This window comes from Neopelma chrysocephalum, unplaced genomic scaffold, assembly GCF_003984885.1.
Source record: "Neopelma chrysocephalum unplaced genomic scaffold, ASM398488v2 Primary Assembly neopelma1_97390, whole genome shotgun sequence".
Classification (NCBI taxonomy): Eukaryota; Metazoa; Chordata; class Aves; order Passeriformes; family Pipridae; genus Neopelma; species Neopelma chrysocephalum.
Window position 1 is genome coordinate 5181632 of NW_020926031.1, and position 17422 is coordinate 5199053.

The 17422-nt window shown below is 40.0% G+C and overlaps 1 protein-coding gene across 1 annotated transcript; it reads left to right on the forward strand.

The window, feature by feature from the left end:
* Nucleotides 1-7001: 7001 nt before the first annotated feature.
* Nucleotides 7002-17232, forward strand: ACTA2 (actin, alpha 2, smooth muscle, aorta). The gene is made up of 9 exons (XM_027672415.1): nucleotides 7002-7108; nucleotides 9649-9820; nucleotides 11150-11278; nucleotides 12603-12713; nucleotides 13214-13298; nucleotides 13387-13548; nucleotides 13792-13983; nucleotides 14885-15066; nucleotides 15800-17232. The coding sequence occupies exons 2-9, from the start codon at nucleotides 9692-9694 to the stop codon at nucleotides 15941-15943; spliced, it is 1134 nt and encodes a 377-aa protein (XP_027528216.1). The 5' UTR covers nucleotides 7002-7108; nucleotides 9649-9691; the 3' UTR covers nucleotides 15944-17232.
* Nucleotides 17233-17422: the final 190 nt, after the last annotated feature.

Consider the following 17422-nt stretch of genomic DNA (forward strand, 5'->3'; position numbering starts at 1 on the left):
TCAGCTTCAGGGGCAGTTTGCTTGCTACTCTGCATATGTCAGACCTGCATTTGCTTTATTTGTAATTATTTCATGTTTTAGAATATAAAAGACTTTAGAGGGCTTTTACAAATGTGTTTGTAATATTCCTCTAAAAAAGCTTTACAAGAAGTCATTTTTATAAAGCCTTATTCATCAATGTTTATTATATTATCTCATTTTATTTTTTATTATTTGAATTCTGTATTGGCAGCTGTGATAGGTTAACTTAGAGTGGTGTGTTCATCTGGCAAGTTTGTAGTTAGCTACTTCTTTTCATTACATGCTTGAAATTTTTGTTGAACTGCCTTTCTTCCTGGGGAAAACCCCTCAAGCATTTTTAAGGGCTAATGAAAATAAATGTTAATTGTTCTGGAGGCACTTTGGCCTGTTCTTTGGAACACCTGTGTGGATGCAGGCTGTTCATACCTGCTGCAGTGTGCATGCCCAATTTTACTGCTCTTTTAGCACCCTCTTGCAGTGGAGTTGAAATTAAAAAAAAAAGCCACAAACAGTTTTGCAATACTTTGAATTGACTTCTGGCTTTTTTTTCCCCCCTGGTACAGAAAATGCACATGTATTAAATATGTTTGCATTTGCCACATTATTTTTTACTCTTGCACATAACAACATACACTTTCATATAATGGCATGACAGTTCCAAAAGTAGGTTTCCTTTTTATCTTAAGATATTTTTGAAGGTATATGTTCACTTTAGTCACACAGGTGGTAGATTTCTGCTTGTATATTTTGTACGTTCTTGTGTTTATTGCCAGTAATGCTCATTCCTTCACTGTGATACAGTTGTTCTTGTGTAGATTTAAAAAAAACTAAACAGTTCAGCTGTGCTCTCAGTTGTATGCAGGTTGTGTGAGTGACTCATACAGAAGATGAGGAAGCTGCAGCAGAGCCATGTCTCCTTGTCCTGCCCAGCAGCGACACCTAACTGCTCCAAGTGCTCCAACCCAGGTGCCAGCAAAAAGGGGCTGGAGACCAGAGATGAACCCTTGGGAGAGGCAAGTACTGGCTTGGTGACATTTGTGGTGAGAGTAACTCTGCAGTTTGTCATAATCCAGAGCCTATGGGCAAAGATGTGTTGACTACAAAAAGTGAAACTCTGGCGCTCCAGCAAATTATTAAATTCACCAGTGAAAGAGATGACCTTGTAGAGGTCCTTTTCCTTATGGTTTGCTGGAGGGCCAGCCAAATTGGCTGATACAGGCATTGAGTTTGTGAGGCTTTGTGATATAGCTAGGCATGGAGAGCCCACAGGTTTGATGTGTAAGTAATAGCTCCATGAAAATCGCTTCCAGCAAATTTCTCTTATGGAAACCATCTGATTTCTTATATTGTGCAAACTCACCTTGAAACTTTGCTCTTGGTGAAATAATAACAGGAAAGCCACTTGCAAAAATGTAGTGGGAATTGGCCTCCTTGTTGCTGTCAGTCTGGGAATATGTTGGTTGGGGAGCTTGGAAGTCATTGTGGGGGAAGGATCCCTGTGCTCTACCTGTTCCACGCACGTGTAGTGTAGGTCTGACTTCCTTAGAAGTACAGGACTTGTCTTCCAGAGTGGGAAGATTTCATTTACATTTTGACAAATTTAGACAGCATGTTACTGAAGAGGTTCTGATAATCGTCAGGGGAATCTGTTCTCCTGTAACTCTTGGGAGATATGCCAATGTAACATTATTGTGAACCCTTATCTACAATGTAATTTCAGACAGATATGTCATCATGAACTGTGAACAAGCTACTGAGGTGCTGCTGATAGTTTGCATAGTTTGCCAGCAGAGCTTGGCCTTGGCCAGTGGCCTGAGGGCTTATCCATGATCTCTGGTGGATTTGCAGCTCTTGGTATAGACAAGTTCCTTTGACAATGCTTCTGATATATTTGAGGTTTTCTTTCTAATATTAGGCAAGTCTACACCAGCTGGAGTGTGAACTATGGGTGATGCCTTGCAGACAAAATGTAGAGCTTATATCTACCAAAAAAAAGAAAAAAAAATCATCAAGGGCTTTCAAAACTATGTGTTTAAAATTATGCAAATTTATGGTGGGAAAATGTGCATCTATTATGCATGAAGACATGGGTATAAACTCCTGTCTCAAGAAATCCTTCTGCTGCATATATGAAAGGAGAAAGGCTATAGAAAAAAAATACCACTGTAGAAGTCCTATTTCTTTCCTGAGATCTGGTATCAGGAAATCTCAGAGACAGGATACTGAGCTATAAGGATATCAGCCTGACCCAGCAGGGCTTGTACTTATGTTCTGTTTATTTATCTAAGAAGGAATGAGGAGAGAGCCATTATCTCATTTTTACTTTGAACGTGTTCCTTTGATTTTGAATGAAGGATAACTACCACATTACCATGGAGGAAGATACCTTGTCAAGAAGATGAAGGAAGGTTGTGAATTAACATTCTTCATCACCGTGCTCAAGAGGCCCAGGAGGCAAACACTGGCTCCTTTAGCTCTTGAATGGCAGTGGCAAAACTATTTTCTAAACTTTGTAGGTTGAAAACTGCCATATTTGAGAATGATTAGAGTAATTTTGGCTTAGTTCTTAGAGTGCAAGAGCCTCACAATCATAGAGAAAGCTAATCTATGGGTTTGACAGTTTATGGTTAATCTGACACTTTACAGATGCATACTGTGTGACAGCTGCAATGAATCAGATTATTAGAGCAACTTTCTGCTCCCTAAAGCTTATTTGTTCCTGTCTTTCTCAAAATGAGGCTGTGTGTGAGTGGGTGGGGAAGTGTAAAGCCTATCAATGAGATAGAGGAGAGGGCCTGAAGCCAGACAAACCAAAACATTTAGAGATTCTGCTAATGTTACGAAGATGAAAGGAATCCCCAAATAAAAAGGAGCCAGAGACATATTTAGCAGAGCCTCATTCCTAAACAGCCAATTGGATTCAGGCAGGAAGGTCTCCACGCACATCTCAGAAGTTGTTTTCCCTTATAAAGTAAAGCAAAGGGTTTACTTTATTCACAGTCTTCTATAGCAGTTGGGATAAGCCTGCAGCTTCTGTCCTCCTTTACCAAAAAAGTATGGCATCTAATCACTGGTGTGGGGCCTCTGAGCTGGCATTCTTCAGGCCAGCTGGAGCCCTTTTCCCAGGCATGGTGGCTGCACAGCTGCCGTGGAGTCCCAAGTACACTTTGGGCCCATATGGAAATCTGCACAAGTTACTGAAAAAGAAAGAACTTAAGGAAGATGTAGCTAAGAGTTTCCACTGATATATTGAAAGATGCTTGAAATCAATAGGGAAGTTCCCAATGTGCATTGGAGCTTTGCTAGTGTCTCTATAAAGAGATCAGGGAAAAGGGTATTAAGAGAGAGGCAAAATTACTTTTTCCTCTTGTTTTTCTTTCTCTCATTGCACTCCAGACTACTCCTGTGATAGAGACTGCGAAAGGGTTTAGTTTGGAAAAACAATGTTCTGAGGGGAGGCTAATGAAAAACATAGGTTTTGGCTATGGATACAAAGAAAGAATGGGAACCTTGGGATATAGACACACCAGGCAATTGTGCTCTGTGATTTCTACACAAATGAGTGGCATAAGGACTGAAAGATAGGCAGCAGAAACTGGTGATGGAAGTAGCCTCCAGAGGAAAAGGTCAACTACTTTCAGGAATGGTGTTGTGTTCTTTTTCTTAAAGAAAGAAAGAAACAGACAAAACCAATCTACCTTTTATATATATATATATATATATATATATATATATATATTTGTATATACACACATATATAATACACATACATACATATATATGTATTTGGGCTAAGCTCTTTTGTGTCCATAGCTGCAGAGGAGAGTTCAGAGTTTTGATCCCCAGCATTTAGGTTTGATTCTCAGAAGACTTGTTCTATTCAGTTCTCTTTAGGTCATTATTCATATCTCATGCCAAGTACATTCTCCCCTTCCCCCCCCACCCTTCTGACAATAACCTAAGTTGCTGAGAAAAAAGGTGTAAACCACTGATGTACTTTTATGTCCAGTAATAACTGTGTGACCGTAACTTCAGCATGGACTCACCGAAAAGAAAGGAATACTTTCATTCTATAATGTCCCTCGAGCTGGACTGACCTAATTTCCTTGCATAGTTCACCTGTTTGCCTGCTTCCTTCCTGCCCCAGCACTTTCCATAACATCACACTGCAGAGACATGCTGCCTGCTGAGCACTGCTCTTCATTGTGTGCTGGAGGCATGACTGGGCAGCATCTCTACATTTTTCCTTTGCTGTTTCTGTGTATCCATCACTACTGCTTAGTCAAGCCTCTGGCTTACTTCTTCCTTCTAGTCTGCCTATGTCTGTCTCTAACAAATGTCCTTCATACAGCAGGTCCTTCCAAACAACTGGTGTTTACTCTGTGTCACCATATCAACAACTACCTGCTCTGAGTGAGACTCTGTCAGCTGTGTCTTTTTCATGAGCACCCTGAAAACTAGGACTCCTACATCTTTGGTGCCCATGACAGGTAAGGTGATGTGTGATCCCCACCCAAAACACCATTCTTCAAAGCAGCCAAGGTGCTGCTGCTGCCATCATTACCACCAGCAGGAATTGTGGTGTGCACCAGGCTGTTTATAGGTGTCGTGATGAAGCTCAATAGTAATAATGGCCAGTCTTCGTGAACGAAGATTTTGGGAAAGGTCTTTTACCTTTCCAGCCTGCGCAATGGATTTTTTAGGTGAGACCCAGCATGCGCTGAACTGAGCCCACCCTTTAATCCTAAGGTTCATCTGCCAGGGCCAAGCAAGCTTGGACAATGGCAGTGAGGTCCTCAGGACGTAGGTTTGTATAGAGTGACCTTCTCATAGATGGATGGCCTTACAGGGCTAACGGGCTCCATCTGCCCGGGGGACTGGGGAATCGAACCTGGGTCGCAGCAGTGAGAGTCCTGCATGCTAACCACTAGGCCACCAGGGGTCCCGAAGCTCAATAGAGGTACAAGTCTATGGTGTCTGCATGACCACTCTTTCCTTAATGTTCACAGAGGCCTCTTGTACAAAACTGTTGCTGATATTTCTAGTTATGCTGAGATGCAGTGTGAATGATGTATCAGTTCTACTGAAGGGTTGTTTACTTGGCTCTGCAATCTTATATATGCTGTATCTGCTATAGCATCATCACTAGTAAGCTTTTTTTGGGAGTGCAAACTTCTGCTCAGTAAGGCAAAAAGTTTGGATTCTTTTGCATCTTTGTCCCAGTCTTGGTATTTCTAAGGAGTAGTAGTTGATGATGTTTCTGAAAACCTAGGATTGTGTTTCTTCTAATCTAGAAGATAATTGATGTTTTTATCAAAATCAGACTTGATGCTGCATTGAAGGGTTATGCTGTGTGAAATTCTTCCCCTGGACCAAAGTTCCCTGATCTAATACCATATGTACTATATGATGTATACAAGTGTTCTCAGCTGTGTTATTGAGTGTTATTTGAAAACAAAGAATTTGGTTTTGGCTGTCCTTTGAGTGTCAGTTGGAGATATGCAAAAAAAGGGCCTGTTTAGATCCTCTCTTTTAGGTTACTTACCTTGGTGGTTTGGGTTTTTAAATTTTTTTCCTTTTTTCTTTTTCTATTTTTTTTTAAATCTTTGTCTTTTGCCCTGATGCTAGCAGTGAAATAATAAATAGCTTTTGCATGGCTCATGTTTCAACATTTGATAGCTTCTGTTTCTGACTCTCCAAGGCAGTTACATTCCTTCAAAGTTCCTTTCCTTAAAAGTTAAATTCCTTTTGGTCTTCAATCCATAATTCTGTCTATCTGCTATCTCCACTACTAGCTTATTCCTTAAATTTTCACATCAGAAAAACTTTCACTGTGGTTTTGTGGGAGATTTTCTTGTATTAAGGCTGCTCAATTAGGCAGGAAGCACTCTGTAAGCAAACGCACGATGCCTCTCCCTATTGCAACAAGACTCACAAAGCAAGGATCTCACTTGGATTTTCACATCTTTCTTGGCTTGTGTGCTTGGACCAGTTTTGAATTTGTAAGGTTTAGCATTGGAGTTAAGAGATGCTGTTTCTGGTATTTTGTAAAAACTTAATGACAAAATGTTGGCTATGAAAGAGCTGCTACACTAGAATTAGTCTGTCCAGAGAACAGTTGGCTACAGCTGTAAAAATTGAGGCCTGTGATGAAAATAACTTGTACAGGGAGAACCGTTCCTTTATTTGCTAAAAATATATTCAATGGAAAAGCTAGCTGGGGTTATAAAATTCAACTACTTTACTACAAACAATTTGAGACGTGAGTTTATGGCAGTCCAGACTTGTGGCCTTCAGTGAAGTAGCACTAGGGCATATTTGGCCTGCAGGTCCCAGGGTTGAAAAACAAGCTGACTGAGAAACAGAATGGATTCTAACCCATCATAATCCAGAGGGGATCACAATAATCTTTTAACTGAACTTTTTCACAACCTTCAAAGACTTCTCTGTGAACCATAAACAACAGCAGGTACTTTTTTTACTACCTTTAAGCCTATGGGCAATATTTATATGCAAGCAAAATGCCAAGCTTTTAAAGAGACTTCATAGAAAAACTGAGAAGCTGTTTAGCTGGCCAGAAATATTTTCATTGTTTTTGTCAAAATCTTTAAGGACAGGAAAGTGTTTCTTTAAAAACACCTTCCCTGTTATAAGTGACTGGTCTTCCAATTTCTCATTCTGCCTCTTGGATGGTACTGTGGAGTCCTGGACCTCTCCTGTTTGAACACATGATCCTCCTGCCAGATGATGTCTATTGTGGGCACGCTCTGACTCTCTGTATTTTAGCAACTCTCCTGAAGTTTTAAAGTGTTTAGATTACACAGCTGAAAGTCTCCTCCTGTTTCATGAGCTCTACACTGGAATGCAGTGGAAGAGACCCAGGGCCTGTGGCCACCCAGATTAGAGTTTTTGTATTAAGGTCCCTATATGGTTTTGTTAAAGACTTCAGCTCTGTCTCTGTCTGTCTCTGCTCCTTGTTTGGGAGGCTAGTGGGAGGAGAAGAGCTGAAGGGGCTATATAACCTCAGAGCTTTCAGATACAGAGTGCACCATCCCAGAGCAGCTATCCCCAGCCAAGCACTGTCAGGGTAAGTGGCATGGAAGCAATAGTATGATTTACAGATTGCTGGAGGACTTCAATTAAATAATGTCAAATGGAAGCTATTCAGGAGGATGCACTGCTGTGCTGTAGTTTTCTTAAGCAAACTTACTTATTAGAATTGAGCTGATAAAATACTTGTAGTATCTATACTGAGTTGACTTTATAGCACTTCTGAAAGGGACAGAAAAGTTCTACCTAATAATTTTGCTGATTCTACCAGCACTTCAGCAATTGTATAAAGAAATGGTTTGTGTATTGCCACAGCTGGAATTACAGCTATGTCCAGGTTTAAATGAACTCGTGTGACCTTGGGGTGTTAGTGTGTGACAGAACAAAGTTCCTGAAGGGGTATGCAGTTGCGTTTCATAGCAGATTTGCTTCAGTGCTATTAACCCAGTGTAAAGTACATGAGTGTTTTGGGGAATGTGACTGCAAGATGAGCTGGAAGTGTGCAAATTAGCAGTGTCTAATAGGATAAAATGAGGATGTGTGTGTATTCATCCTTGTCTCTATGTATATGAAACTACTGTTCTGTAAAATGCCAAACATTTCATTAAGAAACACACACAGACTTCTTGTGGAGCTGAAGTTCTCTTTAATAGCTTGTTGTGGAGATTGGTGAAGTGATTGATTATATTTAGAAGTAAAGCAAGGAGAAGAGACTAGAGACTATTGATTGCTTGGGAGAAAAATGTCTTGTCTTCCACAGTACTCAGTGACATTTGCTGCTGTAAGATGTTGCTACTGCATGCCATAGCAGTCCTGAGCTGTAACTCGCTGGTTGGCAGCAGAGCCCTCTGTCTGATTTTTCAGCTTTTTGTGCTTTATTACTAAATATGGTTTTCATTTAGAGTCCACTAGGCTCAGAAATGTAGCCTTTCCTGCCCCCTTCTTTCCCCTCCCCCCAGTGATTTTTGGCATTGCATTAGCTGCATTGGTTTGAACAAACCCCCTGACCTCGAACTCAGTTCCAAAAACAGATGGTTGAAAAGCCTATTTCCTAATTAGGAAATGGTTTGTCCAAACCAGTCTGTTCATTCATGTTAGATAATAGTTGTACTCCATTCAGTAAATATTTGAATGTAAAGAGCCTGCTTCCCCAGGAGTTTAATAAATGAAGAAATTGCAACCTACTTTCCCAATTGTAATGATAAAATATCTGGAGTACACAAACTTAGGATTTCTTTCTCTGTGTCTTCTCCTGGGAATTCTGCCCACTCATCCTGCAGGAGCAGGGTTGCAGCCATGTCTGGTGGCTGCCTGGGCAGAGGCAGAGGATCTCGAAGCATTTGGAAGAACTGTCCAAGCTTGTTCCATCCAGGTAGAGGATGAACAGATTGTGGACTCTCTTGCCCATTGGGCATGGCTCTTGCTGACTGCATTTCCACTTTGTCCTGCGCTTCCAGTATTCCTGTGGCAGAAGGTTTTGACTGCATGTGGAGCCAGCTGGTCCGTGGATGACAGCTGTCTCCTTTAGCTGTTAACACATTGCAATTTGTTGAACTCTGCATGGAAGCCCAGGCTCGGAGTGAGCCAAGTGATTCCCTAACACACTATAAATTGCAAGCAAATAGTTCTTCTTGAGTCCTGGTATTCAGTGCTTGTTTCTGTAATTGACTTTAATACAAAGCCTTTGAAGTATTTTTATTACCCATATTATCTTCCTATTGCCAGAGGAAGAAAACAGTTTCTTTTTACTGAGTCAAGGAGCCAACATAAATTGCTCTGTCACTCTACAAATGTAGTTTATTAGCTGCTTTGAAATGATGATAGAGCATATGAAATGGCCTGTTTTAAAAATACATACTGTCTCTGGCTTCATTTTAAAAGTGGGGTTTTTTTCTGAGTGATTAGGGGAGGACTGAAAAATGCTTTCTTTTTTTTTTCCTTTTTGATTTAGAACATTTCTTCTCTTTTAAAAGGTTCAACACAAACTTAATTGGCCATCTTCACCCAGTGGGTTAATATCTGCCTCAGGAAAACACCCCTGGTACATGCGTAGCATTTCATGTGGTTAGTTGTTGGGAAGCATAGGACTAAAAGGGAAAGATGAAGTGCTCTTACCTTTGACAGTTTTCCACATATGTCAGGATTTTATCAGGGTGATAGAAAAGTGGAAGAAGTTGTGCTGAATCCAATGCAAATGGATCTTTGTTTTTGCAGCTGTCAGTCCGGTTCTGTCTTTTATCTCCCACCCCCAGCCGTGGCTTTCTGTGACCAAATTTAGATAAACATTTGCTGCTCCTTGATCTCTCTGCCCTTGCCGCGGGGCTGGAAGTCTCCTCTGGAATTCCCTGGATAATGCCTAGTGCACACAGCCCCTTGGCAGACATGATTGAAACCTCTCACACTTTCAAAAGGAAGCCCATTCCCTCGGATAGCCCAGCAGCCCTCGATTACCAGACCGGGGCCTTGCCCCTCCTTGCTGTGCTGCTGCTTTCATACAGCCATCTCTGTCTTCAGGGGGATCTGATACCTGAGTATGTTTTCTGGTTTTGTTTTAATTCTTCTCTGCTGTTTTCATAGGGCTGTTTTCTGTCTGGAGGGCCAGAGGACGCTGACATAGAAGATGTGTGAGGAAGAAGACAGCACTGCCCTTGTGTGTGACAATGGGTCAGGGCTCTGTAAAGCTGGCTTTGCCGGGGATGACGCTCCAAGAGCAGTTTTCCCATCCATTGTGGGTCGTCCCAGGCACCAGGTGATGAACAACATTGGTTATTCCTTACTGGACTTGTAGAAGGGCTTTGCTGTCCTGACCCCAGCTCTTCACCATTTCCTATGTCTGGGGCTTGTCCAGCCTGGAGTGATCTGTGTAACACAGTATTTCCAGGCAAAATAAGTCCGGCAGTGCACTCACCTGAGTCAAAGCAAGTCTCTTGCCTTATGAATCCTTCTAAAGTTTTTCTCTCCCTTCTATACCACCTTTTCTGTGCCCCTTAATTTTGAATCAACCAGAGAACTTGGTGAGTACAGCTGGTTTAAAAAAACAAACAAACAAAAAACCAACCCAAAACCCAAGTAAGCCCTACAGAGAAATATCTGGAAATTTTGACTGCCCTTAAAGCTAATGATTGGTAATATGTGGAAAACTAAATGATGAAGTAGATTTTAGTCAGCTTCCTACTAACCTTCCTGAGTTTATTAATTTAGTTGTATCACAAATGGGCATCTGCCTAGGGTTGAGTTTCTTTAGCTTCAAGGTTTACATTTGAGTATATGATGCATTCCACTATATTTTAATAGTTTGCAAAATACATTTATTATCTGAGCTGTTAAATATAGGGAGTTTATGAGATGGATCATTAGCATGAACTAGAGCAGCTTGGCTAGGCCACAACAAACTAATTCACATAATTAGCAGATCCACCTAATTGCCTCCACGTCACCTAAGGCCCTGGTGGAAAGAAACAAGCTGGTTGTAAGATGTGGCACTTTATATACCCAGCAAATGCATTTTAAGTTCTTCGGGATTGGAGAAATATCTGCCTGTCAGTATAGAAGCTAGGACTACAGGATCCATGAAAATACCTATAAAAAAAGCCTGTACCATTAGATTTAAATTGTCTTTCTCTAATTACAATATTATAGTGTTCAAAAAGAGGATTAAAAATGTTGAAACTTAAGCTTTGGGAAATATAAAGTGTGTATCGCTCCATCTTGGCCCTTAGATGGCACAATATCACTTTCTGCTTTTACTCCACTTCATTATAATTTAGCAGACAGTTCATCCCTAAATAATAACAAGCATTAAAACAACTTTATTTTTCCACTTTATCTTGATGTATTTAATATTGTACTTGTCCTGTTTACTTAAACTGTAGTGCAAACATGAACTCCAGGGGATTTAAGTGAACTAAACATTTAATATCGGCAATTTAAGAGCAATGAATAATTCTGCATATGTTGGTTTTTGTAAAGTATGTTGTAACTAGCATAACTGGCAGCTGGGTTTATTGTACAGGTAATGTTTTGTCTACTTTGTGACACTTCTCCCTGAGGGACTAACTCAATTTGTATTATTTTATAGGGTGTGATGGTTGGTATGGGTCAAAAAGACAGCTACGTAGGTGATGAGGCTCAAAGCAAGAGAGGAATCCTGACCTTGAAATACCCCATAGAACATGGCATCATTACAAACTGGGATGACATGGAGAAGGTATTTCAGCTTTGAAAAGTTGATGTGTATCACTAGTAAGCAAAACTACTTAAACCAAATATTTACTCACTAAATTTCAGATGAGAGTATCATGCTATCCAGTGTGGTTTAATGAGAAGCTTGTTAACAGCCAAGCTTAACTTGCATCTAAAGCTTGAGTATCACTAGAAGTCCATCAAAATAGTCATTGGGAGTTCTTTTACTCCCATCTGATCTTTGCTAATTACTGGGGGGGTGGGGTGGCAGGGTAAGGAGAGGGAAGAGAGGGGAGGAAAGAAAGAAAGAAAAGGAATATGTCAATTTGCTAGTAAGAAAATGGAAATTAAGAAAGTATCTGTTTCTGCAAAAATGCAAAGTGTGTATGTGATTCTTATGTGAAGGGCACTGTTTATACACATACTTTTTAATGCTTGAAAGATTAGCAATATTGCACTGCAATGCACCCATTTCAGAGACAGTATTTGGATGAAAGGCTTCCAGAACTATGTATATAGTCATAATTTGTACAGATAATATAATTTCTGTGATTCTAAAATGGTATTTCCATTTAATGTTGTTCTGTGAAAATGGAGCTATTTGGAACAGTGAGGACATCACAACGCACTGTAAATGTGTGGAGTCACAGTACTGTAGATTTTACTTGAAAGCAAAGTCTTTTAGATCCAAACATATTAACTGATCCCTAATCACCACCACCTTGAAAACAAGCTTAGCAAAAACTTCTTGGCCTTTAGACTAAAGTTTCTGATTGGTTTACTTCTTATTGGTGTCTTAACCTCCTCATTGCAATCCACTTGGCCTCAGATTTTTACAGCTTGTAGGAATGAGTTGTGTGGAGGTGATAAATACAAGTTGCCTTTCAACCCCACAAACCATTTACCTTCATTTCTTTTTATGAATTCTCGGGCTGGCCTCTACAAACCAAACGATGAAATTGTCAAGAAATCTATTATTTGTTGAACTCTGTGTATGTTCTAGAGTTGTTCTGGAAGTGTTTAAATTTCAGTAGTTGAAATAGCATTGCTGGAACCAAGTCTGTCCTGCTCACTCTCTTCTACTGTAAGAATAACATCAGTTTTCATTAACTTATGTGTCCTTAAAGTAAATCATATATTACTGGCAATAAAACTTGAGGATAGTGCTTTTCTTTCTACACTTATTCTGGTAATCTCTATGAAGGCAGTAATAACAACTGCATGAGAAACATCACTAGTCTATATCTAGGGCTGTAAGCAGAGTGCTGGAGCACAATTCCTGTCTGGAAGTGATCCTGAGCTGCTGGATGATGGTGTTTCTTTCCTTTGGCTTCTTCCATTATCCTCAGATCTGGCATCACTCTTTCTATAATGAGCTCCGGGTTGCACCTGAAGAACACCCAACTCTGCTGACTGAAGCACCACTGAATCCCAAAGCCAACCGTGAGAAAATGACCCAGGTGAGCTCACACTAAAGCTATGGGATAATTCAACTTTGCAGTTCAACAGGATGTGACCTTTATCATTTCAGTTAGTCATGTTGCCCAGCGGTCTCTCTCCCTTTGTTATGGAAGATGGAAAGTGCATAGTGACCACCTGTTTTATTTACATATTATTACCTTTACTTTAGAAAATCAGTGTATCCACTTCACATGTGAGTACTTTGGTCTGTCCAAGTTTTATGTCATCTTAATCTATTTTTATGCCCAGGCCTATTACAAAATTATCTTTAATATGAGCATGTGTCTATATTAATACCTTAAAGATATAGGCCAAATACAGGGAGATACCTTACTGGACAAATATTTTTGGATTTAGATTTTGTGTTTTACTTCCTCGTAAAACCTTGTAAAACCATTGAGAAATATGAAAATCTTGTATTCTACCTCTCTTTCAGTCGATTGCTTCAACTAAGCTGAACTCCCCCAGTATTAAGACAATTATTTTCATTGCATTTCAGATTATGTTTGAGACATTTAATGTGCCAGCCATGTATGTAGCTATTCAAGCTGTTCTGTCCCTCTATGCCTCTGGACGTACCACAGGTAGGCCTCTGGGGAGTGCAACATAGACTTAGAAATAGTTACGTGTGTTGATGAGGGCCTGGGAATGAATCGTGTTATCTTCTCAAAGGAATCGTGCTTGACTCTGGGGATGGTGTCACCCACAACGTGCCAATTTACGAAGGCTATGCCCTGCCACACGCCATCATGCGTCTGGACCTGGCGGGCCGTGACCTGACAGACTACCTCATGAAAATCCTGACAGAGCGTGGATACTCCTTTGTGACCACTGGTAAGGACATGCTGCTGACTGAGGAGAGTTTTTAATGTGCAGTGTTTCTACTGGCTTTAGAAGGACTAGCAGTGGTCCTGCAGTTACACAGGCACAAGAAGGATTCAACATGAAAGTCCCTTGCAAGACTAGCAGTGATTTGTTTAAAATATGGGGAGGGTGTTGGAGGATGAAAGGGAACAACTTGTCAGTATGTCTGGGTCCTTCCTGAATGCAATTGTAAAGACTGAATCCTCTTGACAGCGGAACGTGAAATTGTCCGTGACATCAAGGAGAAGCTGTGTTACGTGGCCCTGGACTTTGAAAATGAGATGGCCACTGCTGCATCTTCCTCCTCTCTGGAAAAAAGCTATGAGCTTCCCGATGGTCAGGTGATTACCATTGGAAACGAACGCTTCCGCTGCCCAGAGACCCTCTTCCAGCCATCTTTCATTGGTAAGTTGAATGACTGTTCTACCTTGGTAAACTGTACATAAATATCAAGTCCCTATTTTCTTTTGACTCTGTTCCATTACTAACTCACTCAGACGTATACACAAGCTGTCCTAGCATCCATTATAAAATAATCTTTCAGAACAGCACTGTTAATATGGTGGGAAGAACCTCATGTCAAACAATTAGGCAAAATGCTTTCCCAAAATAAACCCACAATGTTTATTCCTGGCTTCTGGCATTGGACCTGTGCCATTTTGTATGTTTGAATGTGGTTGCCAGGAGTGGGGAGGGGTGGCAGGGGAAGGCAGGCAGGCAGGCAGGCAGACCTACTTTTATTTTTCCAAAAGACTGCTCAACATCCTGTATCCGTGGTTCATCGCATTTTCAGAGCAAAGCCAAGGCAATGCCATGCTAATCAACATCCATGAAGGCAGATTTGCAACTAGGTCACACAGATATCCAATGTCAGTTCTGCCAATCGGCAGAATTTCAGCTCAAACATAAAGTAGTTGCATACCTAGAGGTATTAGGACATATTTTGAGTGTTCTGTGTCTAAGCTAACTTAATTTAAAAAGAAAAAAGAAAACAAATTATTCCAAGACCATATAAGGAGTTCTTAGTACAATTGAGATTGCCTGCAAAAGCCAAATGGAAACTTTACTATTCCACACCCCCAGGTTTCTTTTTAAGGAGGAGACGTGTGCATAAGGGGGAGAGGAGAGCTGTACACCAAGGAACTCTTAAGCAAATAATTTAGGCAACTGCAGAATGACTTTCCAGATTTCCAAAGCTCTGAAGACTGATATCTCCTAAAGAGATGCTAAAGTTCATGTTCTATGTTAACAATTTTAAGTCTCTGTACAGATCTGCTTCCTCAGTGTTGTTCTGTACCTTCCCCAGGCATGGAGTCTGCTGGCATTCATGAAACCACTTACAACAGCATCATGAAATGTGACATAGACATCAGAAAGGATCTTTACGCCAACAATGTGCTGTCTGGAGGCACTACAATGTACCCGGGTATTGCAGACAGGATGCAGAAGGAAATAACTGCTTTGGCTCCTAGCACTATGAAGATCAAGGTATGTAGGGTGGAATAATTTGTAGACTATATAAGCTGACATTTACAAAGTCCTTAAAGATCTAGTGAAATATAGTGACACTTTACAAAGTAAGTGCTTTTAACATATTTTGAATCACATGTGGACTGTTTAGCAAATAATCACCACCTAGTAACTTTGGTGCTGGAAAAAGAGAGTCCTCATCTCTCATTTCTTGTTCATGTTGAATTCTGCCAACTGCCCTAACATGGCCAAAGAAGAATACTGTGGACCCAGCAGCATAAATTTTCTTCTGGAGCCATATGTGATATTTTTTCAGTCCTTTTTATTTGATGGACATGGGAGAGAGAAATGCTGGCTTTGTCTTTGGCCTACAAGTTCAAAAAAGAAGGAGACTCTGACAAACCAATCTTCCTCCTCCTTGTTTTTCCAAGTCCTCCTGGACTATCATTATTTGTTTCCAGAGCAATTATCTCTCCTTTCTCATATGAGGCAGTGAGTATACAAATACATCAGGGATAGAGGTTAATATAGGGGCTGACTCAGGAAGAGAAATTGAAAGTATACACTTATATAACAAATTGTTAACTTTACTGCTTGCAGCAAAGGCTAGATGTAATGCTAGTGATGACACTAGCACATATATCCAGTATTTTTGTTAATATCATGTATCACTGCTTTACTAATTTTGTATAAAAAAATGCATTTTATTCACAGTAGACAATTGTGATTAATGCTTTTATTTTTTAAACAGATCATTGCTCCTCCTGAACGCAAGTATTCTGTCTGGATTGGAGGTTCTATTCTTGCCTCCCTGTCTACTTTCCAGCAGATGTGGATCAGCAAACAGGAATATGATGAAGCTGGCCCATCCATTGTTCACCGCAAATGCTTTTAAATTGCTTTATCTTTTTATGTCTCCTTCGTGTGAATGTATTCAGGAAAATACATTCTTATGATTTCATTCCATAAATCCTTCATCGTAATTAATCTAATTAATTGGATACTGTGTATTTTTTTAAAATAAATTTTAATTATGCTATAAATTGCTGCTCCTATTTAAAAAACAAAACCAAAAGCCAAGCCGTGCATGTGTGGAGATGCCATTACAGCTGGTTTGAAGCACCATCTTGTGACATGAATTTGTTACTACACCGTACTGGGCTTAACAGAAAAGGGGTACCTTTACCTCAATGATACCAATGCCAGAAAGTGCTTACCTATCAGGCTGCACGTTCTCAAAGTTAAGCCTCAGAAAACATTTTAATCTGCAAACAGGACATGCTGTGATTTTTTCCAAAGTTCTGGGCAGTACCAAAGGAGCGTAGCATGTGTTCGATATCAGGATGAGCATGGGCACTCTGCTTTGCATCTGCTCTATCTGGAAATATTATCTCTCCACATCACTTCTTAATTCACAGCTGTCATGCTGGAATAGCTAATTGCTTACAGGACATGGCCCAGAGGTGTACAATGTGTACCACAACATTTCTTTGAAGAAACAAAACCTGTTCCTTTGGGAGCATATCTAAACATCAATATTAGGTTGAACATATGCCCTCAGGATGAGTGCAGCCTATTATTTTCATGTTGTGATTTCTAGCAAGATCTAAAGAGTAATTAAGCTGGCTTAATACACTTTCTCTTCAGAACTTTTTTTTTGGGGGGTGGGGGGGTGAGTAATGTAATCAAAGTAGCTAAAATAATTTAGACAATTTTCTTTTTCTGTGATTTTTCTGATTCCTTTTATAATCTTAAATACATCAAAACTGATAGTCAGCTAAAAGCATATGCACAGAAGCTGAAGTCAGTAATACTATCTGAAAAGTATATATATATGAATAAAGAATTCACTGAGACAGACCTGGAAAAGGTCACTTCTAAGGAACTTGCTGCAATCTGTATTCATTAGAGTTCAAGATAAAGAATGCTATTTATTTTTGTTAACCTATTTTCCTCCCTAAACTCAATAGTTTATCTCACTTTCCTGTTACTTGTTATCTTTCAAACTGTAAGCTCTTTGCAACAGCACCTGTTATTTACCTGCATAACCCCGGTGTTCCAGATCTTGTCCAGCTTCTGAGTGTTAGCACATGTTGCAAACCTCTTTGTACTAACCTCATTATTTAAAGTATAGGTCATCTAAGTTCTTGGAACAATTACTAAATAAACTCTTGTAAAAGCAAATAACTTTGTATGGTTCTTCCTTCTAACTCTATCTAGATCCTTTTATCTAATTCTAGATAGATCCAGGGAATCCTTTGCAGGATAAGAAGTGTCTTTAAATTGAAAGTTTCTATTAGAGGATTGCTGGAGGAGACACATTTCTCCAAAGGACTCTGATGCATCTTTGCTATCCCAAGATGTGATGGGGGTC